Source organism: Anastrepha ludens, chromosome 6 (genome assembly GCF_028408465.1).
Source record: "Anastrepha ludens isolate Willacy chromosome 6, idAnaLude1.1, whole genome shotgun sequence".
Taxonomy (NCBI): Eukaryota; Metazoa; Arthropoda; class Insecta; order Diptera; family Tephritidae; genus Anastrepha; species Anastrepha ludens.
In genome coordinates this window covers 61,261,676-61,270,514 of record NC_071502.1, presented here as the reverse complement: position 1 = coordinate 61,270,514, position 8,839 = coordinate 61,261,676, and the positions used below count along the sequence as shown (strand labels likewise).

Below are 8,839 nucleotides of genomic sequence, written 5' to 3'. Positions count from 1 at the left end.
GTTAAAAGCGGAATTTAAATTTTATAGCAGTTTTTTATTTTTAGTATTTCATCCCAGTAGGACAAATTATCATACATACAAACATATATAAGTAAATGTGCTTAGCAGAGTCTATAGTAATGCACCAACCAAAGAGTTAAAGGTTTCTTATCTCGGAAGAGTGGAATCATTCTACGGTACATTTGTATTCTTGCAATAAAAGTCACAAGCCGCCATGGACATTTTTATTGTCACACGTTATTTATGTTTCGAAATGTTAAATATGCAAATTACCTTTGTATTACACCACTATGTTGCCTATTTTTTTATGTAAATGAGCGCAGACGACGAAAAAAAACTCACACTGGATATACATATATACCTAAGCTTATATGTACATACATACAAAAAGAAAACGTAATTGAACCCAAGGAAAATTAATCTAATCTCGAATTTTCAATCTAAACAGCAGAAATTTCATTATAGACGTGAATTACATATAAACATTTGCCACCCAACAACAATATATACCAACATATATGCTTTATATGTGTGTGTATATATGTATATGTATCTAAGTGCACACTTTTTTCCGCAGTCTATCCATGCGAAATTCCATCGGATATGAAAATAAATCTAGGCGCGCTTGCCTTTTCGTAGTCTTCCGTCAGACACTTCCGTCGCTCATCTTCTCGCTCGCCAACAAGCGCTTTCATTAGGCTTTTCGTGCTTTCTGTTTTGTGTATGCAGGTTGCCCATTACGTCTGGCTGCTTTAAACTAACTATGTAAGTATGTACGCCATATTTTAAACCTTATCACGACTAAATAAATCCATTCGCATTATCTGCAAATTAATATATTGTAGCACACCCATATGTAGGATTGTATGTATAAAATATGAATTTATACATATTAAGCAGCAGCAGACAGCCATAAAGAACGAGCGAATTTGTAGACAGAAGTAGTTGCTAAACACATTCACAATTTATATTTAAGTGCAAGCATGTAAAAAGTTCAGCATACAAGTATAAGAAATTTATTGTGGAATTCGATGGTTATTTGTGGGTTTCATGTGACCTTTGCCTTTCGTTGTACATTTTTGCTTCTCTATCTGCTTCGAACATCTCCTCCTCGCCTCTTCCACACATAGACTCTCAGTACTATGTATTTGACTTCAAATCTTCACCAAGCTTTTCCTCCTTTACCGTTCTCACATAAAGGGATGCCGTGTTTTTCGTTTTTTCTTCGGATAATCATGACCTTCACTTTCGTCCTCCATCTCCTCTTCATAGTAATGATGATGGTGCTCTTTCATCGGCTCGGGTTCCTTTACCGGCACCGGTATTGGCAGCGGCACTTTCTTTATGATGGTTTTGGTGTGTACGTGTGTATGGTGCTTGACGGGTACATGTATGCGAATTCTGTGAATAAAACAAAGCGGAGAGTGGCATGAGTAGGAAGCAGCCGTGGAAGGAAGGAAGAGACAATAAAAACATCAATACAAATGTAAATATTTACATTTTAACTTGACTGGGTCGACAAAACCCAAATATACACAAAGTTATGCAAGTACATACATTATTTAAGGACTTCAGACAATCTTTATAATTATACCATCTGCATTATATACGAGGTGTGGCCTCTAAATAACGAGATTGAACACTGTAAAAATGTTTATTTTGAACTCATTCCTTTTTTTTACTTGAGTTTATTACACCGTGCGTCAAAAAATTTTCATTATCCTAGAAAATTTTATATAGACGTGAAACTACAGATACTATAAAGTAATGTTAAATGCTCTATTTCTCATTTTCTCATCAATTTAATTTCTCATCCCATTAATTTCTTAAACTCGTTTGAAGTTTTAAATGGGAAACGTAAGCAAGGGTATACGTTGCGTATACTTTATTTCATTGGAGAAAAATTCATTTTTGTTTTGTTTGTATAAAATCGCAGAACAACGAAGTTGAGGCGGGTATTACTACTTAAACTTATGTTTACAATAATAGCAACACGATTTAATGTAAGTTCAAATTATTTAATTATTTTTTATATTTTCATAAACATAAAGTCTATTTTACAATAAAAATCATATAACTCAAAGTATCAAACTTTGTTAAATTTTTTTTGTAGCCCTTTTGATTTGGTGAAAATGAAAATTGCTTGTTCTTAGTATTCTTTTATAAATACCAGTTGTCGTTAATAGACAAAAAAATTGTTTTCTTATAATATTGTGCCAGTTTTTAATAGCTCATAATAGCGTTGTTTTTGCTCGCAGTATTGCGCATTTTCTTTCATAAAACGAATGCTTGAATATTTTTTATATATTGAAAATATATAAAACTTCTACCAAACAAAAACTGTCAAAAATTTACACAATTTTTGAGCCACTTCAAGCAACCACTTAATTTTACCGAAATTGAATGGGCTATAAGCCACATTCTTTGAAAAATTCTGAAAATGTGATGAAAAATTATGAAACTCTGAAACTTTGAGTTGAATCGTAAATCGTGAATCGTAAAAAATTAAAAACTTATTTAAAAGATATGCTGTAAAAATTGTGTAATATGTGCGCAGCTGGGATTAGCTGCTTTCAATTCACTAACCATCTAGCGAGTAGTGAATAAAACGAAAAATCCTTGAATCCAATATTGCATTTGATTTTGCAGCTTTGCATTCTTTTCTTTTTGGCAGACTGTTATGGAATTCTATTGCTTTTTAAATAATTTCGCCTGAAAGCATTCAAAATATAATAAAACAATAACCCTTCTTATTTGTGGAAGCACTAGCCTAAGCGCGTCGCTTGTCTGTTAAGCAAAATCGCTTGAATATCGCTAAACGAGCAGCGCAGTTCTATAGCAAGCAGAGAAATGGTGAAACGAAAGTAACCTTGATGAACACGGGAAATTTCAAGGATATTTACGGATAAACTTTCAAAGATCAGCATTTTACTATATTTGTTTTGGTGAAAGGCTGTTTTTTGAAATTTTAAAGTCTTTTAAAAAATTTGAGTGATAAGAAAATGAAACAAACTGAGTATGTAGCACGACTATTTATACTTATGTATATATAAATTCTATGGTGCCATATGCACAGTCACAATATGTATCCCTCCTCTATCTTTATACATGTATCTTCCATTCGGTCGAAACGTTGCTGTTTCGGTCGAGAATGTGCCACATTCTCTTTGACAGATTCAACTGACTCAAATATTTTTCCTTTTACTGCAGATTTTCCCTTAGGAAACAGATGAAGATCGCATGACGCAAGATCTCGCAAATAAGGCAGCTAGTCCTACACTAGAATTCTGATCTTGGCTGGAATCTTTTTCACTGGCATTGCGGAATAAGCTGCCGCATTGCCTAGTTTTTTTTAATAAGTAACATTAAAGTGTTAATTTCTGACCCAAACACAACTTTAGTGTAGACGAATGCTATAGGTATGCGCGAGCTATTACATTTGAGAGAGAAGGCTTCACGCTAAACAACTTGTGGCCGCTGGCGTTTAGCTCATGCCAATGTTCCTAAGAGACATTCATCTCATTATTAAGTAGCCACACTTCGTATTATAACTACGTATGCACCCAATAAGAATTTACAACTAAGGAGAGTGCATATTATATATGCAGTCAATATAATATTTTAAAATCGAAATAAAATTCCTTTCATTTTATAATTTCTTACATAAAAAACGATTGTTCAAGATGAAAAGCACTTTCAACAAATTATTGATTTTTTTTGCTTACAAAACTTATAAAATGTATGGAAATATTTATTAACAGTATCTCATTAGATGAAAATGTGTCTTTACTTTTACTTAGGGACGCATAATAAATCGAAAACTTTGAAGCCGTTTTTCTCAATATTTCGATTTTTGGATTATAACTCTACTGAAGTAAATGCAGGTAATGGTAGCAAGAATTGCATAAACTGGCGGATGGCTATGGAGTTATTTCATTTACTTTGTATTGGGTCTAAGATCGAATGCATCTACGATCATATTCATTATCCACGTTTTTGGAAAAGTTAACTATTATCTCTCCAAAAACCGTTAAATGCCTCTGAGAAATTATAAAATATATCGTCCACTTAGTATAACAATAGCCTATGTGCTCATAGGCTATTATTTTTTTATTGAATTTTTGGATTCTCCATCGTCGATTTTATATGTGGTCAAAATTTGGTCAAATTCTAGTTCCACAAAGTGGGTCAAAACGTCAGTCAAAAATAATAAATATTTACAGACATAACGAGATTTGAGTGAGAGCTACTTTCGACAAAAAGTTTGAAATTCATTTTCTCAAAACATCAAAAAATTTATAGGCTATTTTAATACTAAGGGGACGATATAATATTAATAGGCTATAGTAAATTATGTACACTTCCAACCTAAATAAAATGTTTTTCAGTCGATTTGCAAATAGGCCTAATAATATAACCCAAAAAGTTAACGAAAAAGTTACTACTGAGCGTAGTCTATTATTTAATTTAATTATTATAATTATTCCATAGTTATGAAAAAAAATTTCCCAAACACTTTTAACAAAAAAAAGTGCGCGTAGCGTAATACAAATAACAGAATTGAAACTTTCAAGGCATACAAAGAAAGAGGGAGAGACCCGAGAGAGAAAGAATGTATTTCTAAATAAATTCACAACATTTGCATTCCCCTTCGGGGACAAATTTGTTTCTTTTTCGTAATATTTGAAGGTAAAGAAGTTAAAAAATTCTTAATCTACCCATTATCGAGGAAAAAAAGGAAAACGAAATAATTAATACCAGAAAGATTGCTCGACCATCAGCAGTTAAGAATTTGTAAGTATATCGAAATATATTTCCCTGTGTTCAAGTCTGAGTAATCTGAAATCTTTTAGTTAACGCTTCTCATTCATTGTAGCAACATTTCGGAAAACCCACGTAAAGGATTAAAATTACGAAAAACCTTAAATAAGTCGATATTTAAACAGAACGTTGTGACTGATGCCTGTAATAAAATGATACAAAATATACATAATATTATACAAAAAAAAAATGTCAAATATCAGACGATCAACAGCAAATAATCAACCCAAAATCGATGGATTTATGATGGTAAATTACTATAAATATATAAATAAGGTATAGCTCTCTCTCTTCTTTTCCTCTACCTTATATTTTTTTTCTCTCTCGCGGAATGAAAATGCCCAAACGTTGCATGGCCTTGAAATTTTACTCTCCACTCTCGCTCGTCCATCGACGCCTAAGAAGAGGTTCCTTTAAAAAAAAAATTATTTAAAAAAAAGCATATTTTTAAGTATATTTCATTCCATGAAATTATGAAAATGTGAAAAATAACCGAAGATATTTCAAAAAATTATAAAACATGATTTTCACTACTCAATAAAGCTCAGAACAATTAAGTTCTTCAGCTATATTTTTCACTGATGCGCTGTACCTATTGGAATATAATTTGAGAAGTTATGAAATCCAAATAAAGAAATTTGTAGGAACTGTTAATCTATTACGATTATGTATTAAAAATAAAAAACTTGCTTGAGCGAGAAGCTTTTCAAAACTAACCAAAAAAAGTTTTTTTTCACAAATTAAAATAAAAAATATAGTATTGGATATAGGAATAAATTTCCGTCCAATCCGAAAGTGCAATGTCTGGGAAATATGGCGGGTGACACAATATTTCTCAATTCAGCCTTTATGAATATTTGTGGACTGATTTAGCAACGTGTGACCTGGCGTTGTCATGCAGCAAAATCAGTTTGTCATGTCTACTGTACCAATACGGCCGCTTTTCTTTCAGAGCTTGATTCAAACGCATTAGCTGCAGTCGGTAACGATGGCTAGTGATGCTTTCAGATGGTTTAAAGAGTTCATAATAGATGATCCCTCTTCTGATCCCATCAGATGCACAACATGACGTTTGAAGCGTGAATATTTTTTTTTCGCTGTCGATGGGCCTGGTTCACCTCCAAAATTTTTTGCGCTTAGTGTTATCATAATAGATCCATTTACATTGCCACTTACGATGCGATGCAGAAAACCTTTTCTTTTCTTGTTTCTTTCTGTTCAAGAAGCATCTCACACGTCACCAAACGTATCTCGATATCCATCTCCTTCCCATCGCGTGCATACGTTTACCGACGGTCGATCTGTTAACATCCAACTTTTTAGACGCATCATCAAGGGTTCGACATGCGTCTTCATCCAATATTTGTTGTAGTTGAGTATCTTCGAATTTTTTCGGTGCTCCTTCGCGATCTTTATCACTCACGTCGAAATTGCCACTTTGAATGAGTCGAAACCACTCTTTACAAGATGTATTTGATGAAGCGTGATAAATATTGCTCAATATACGACAGGTTTCTGCTGGAATTTTCTTTAAAAGGTAATAGCAAAGCATGACTTCTCGCAAATGCCGTTTTTTCGGGGCGAACGTAGACATTTTTCACGTCAAATAAAAAAGGATCTTTACGCTTCAAACGACTGTCAACTACTGCGATAGAGACCTTACATATGTACACACCTTCAAATCACCAGTATACTACTATAGCGAGCACAAAAATAGTATCAGCAGCGACACCTCTTTTACGAGGGCGGAGACTTATCCCCATACCAATATTTTTCTAAACTAAATTTTGTTTAAGTATATTTTATGCCAAAAATTATTATTCTAGACGTAAACTAAACTTAAGTTATGAGTTAAAGATATACATAAAATTAAGTTAAAGATATTTACTTAAGCTGTCAAATCAGCTTACGTATACAGCATCATGCCGAATAAATAATAGCACGCAATTTGATCAAATGTTTTCTTCCCAGCTTCATTGAGCTCGATAAACACTCCTAGCAAAAAGTATTTCCTGCCTCTTGTAACTCAAATTCTGACTCTAAATGTCGCCCACTACTCTTCCTAAGCTAAAGAGTACTTTTTAAATGTACACATTTATTGTAAACAAATCCTTCATAACTAGTCTGTACCTAATAACTTTGCAACATATGAACGGTATGTAGTTTTCAAAGACGCCTCATCAACAGAATTTATACAAAAGATTAATATATCATACAAATGTTAAAAGGCTTCCTGAATTATTAAAAAATTAATCATTTGGGAACAAGATTCTCTCACCGCTCTCAACTTACGTAGTTTACGTAACGTTAGAATCCCAAAGCAAGCTCTTTAAGTTTCTTAAGGCTGGGATAATAATTTATACATGTTTCCTATTTTGCTCTCAAGTATGTTAAGTTATGCATAAGTCTAGAATAAATAGACTGTTACAAAAAACAAAGTTTGATGAACATCCAAAAACTTTATGCCGCAGCTTTCAACATTGAATAAACCTAAACGTAAAATTTTTTTTTTCAAAATTTCTTCAGCTTACTTCTTATTATATTCAACCCTACAAATAAACCAATTTTTAGAAGAATTGACGATAATGTCCAAAATATAATGCTTGGGCAACTTAGCATAGAATTGCTCGTTCAGCTGTCAATTGCATTTAAGAAATCACAAAATATTTTTCGGTAATGTACTTGAAATCAACATGACTGAAAACAATAAATATTTGTACTTCATATTAATCAGTTGCGCCCAATATAATCAAAATATATCAAATATAAGTAAACTTTTATTGATTTTGTGCAACATTATAATATTTCGAAGCACATCTGATATCTTTTGAGGTATACATATATGTATATATGTATGTCCATCACACATTTGTAAGTATATTCTACGCTTTCAAAAGTGTAATTGTCTATTCTGAGGTACATTTGACAATCCGGAAACCGTTGGTAAAGGTGTACACTTCGTACAAAAAAATTTCCTACAGGGGAAAAAGAAATATACATTTTTGTATGTACATATGTATGTATGTAAGAGTTTTGTTTACCTACTATTCAAATTTAAATTAATACACTTACTTTAATTTCTCCTCGGAAGGATAGCCGCCAGAGAACGCAAACAACATCGCAACGATGATGAAAAGTGAAAGCATCTGCACAGGAACACATAAACAGTTTTGTGTACATAAATAAAGAAAGTAAAAGGAAATGGAAAATGTAAAGTCAAATAAAGCGCATGAAATGAAATGTGTGAGAATAAAATTAAATGAGATTATCAAAAGATGGCATATTGCCTGCAACCCAACAACAAAAGTTGTGGATTTTAAAGGGGCCAATGTGTGTGATTGTGTGTGTGCCGCCTCACCATGTAGTAAAAGTATCTTTTACATCAAATATATCAAATATCACAAGACACTTGTACTTATGTACCACATACAAGCAATACTTATGTTAATATGTACGTATGTGTATGAAAATCTATGTGTGTAGCTGCATGTACTCGTAGCTGGATGTACACATGTTTGTTGGCATAGACACTGTTGTCTGCTTTGTGCTAGCTTCCTTAAATATGTCCTTTGTAAACATGCCATAAATATTGAAAATACCAGGGAAATCACTTTTCCTTGTAATATTTCAACTAGATGGGTACTTAATATTCTACAGGGTATTTCAAGTTCGAGTTCCTATTCAGCAGGGCTTTATTTTGGCAGCAGTCATAGTTTGATAGCATAACTTTTGAGTGCTGTTACGCAGAACATCTAAATATACTAAAATGAGTTCGATTTTATTAGAGAACGGAAAACAAGTAATTAAAGTTCACAACGAGGAGGGTGAATCTGTTAAAGCTACGTTTCGCAAAGTTGTGCATTTGGTATTTTTGGTCGTTTAATTGTTTAAGAGAAGTCAGAATAATAAAACTGAAATGAAAAATTTGAGTCGGTTGGCTCAGTATGAAACATAAAAACACCAATACTTGCTCTTCACGGCCGTTTCATTGAAAATATCACTGCTCTTATGATAGTTT

The 8,839-nt window shown here is 32.7% G+C and overlaps 1 protein-coding gene across 1 annotated transcript; it reads right to left on the bottom strand.

Annotated features, from left to right (window-relative positions):
* Positions 1 to 490: 490 nt before the first annotated feature.
* On the bottom strand, positions 491 to 7,940 carry LOC128867939 (uncharacterized). Its single transcript, XM_054109577.1, has 2 exons — positions 7,894 to 7,940; positions 491 to 1,401 (listed from the first exon to the last, which is right to left on the bottom strand). Exons 1-2 carry the CDS (start codon positions 7,938 to 7,940, stop codon positions 1,191 to 1,193), a joined length of 258 nt encoding a protein of 85 aa, XP_053965552.1. The 3' UTR covers positions 491 to 1,190.
* Positions 7,941 to 8,839: the final 899 nt, after the last annotated feature.

What these genes read in the sequence shown, in the direction of transcription:
- LOC128867939 (XM_054109577.1), bottom strand. Translation starts at nt 7,940, where the DNA reads ATGTTGTTTGCGTTCTCTGGCGGCTATCCTTCCGAGGAGAAATTAAA. An exon ending in CCTTCCGAGGAGAAATTAAA is followed by an intron (nt 1,402 to 7,893) that starts GTAAGTGTATTA and finishes TTTTATTCACAG; the next exon opens with AATTCGCATACATGTACCCG.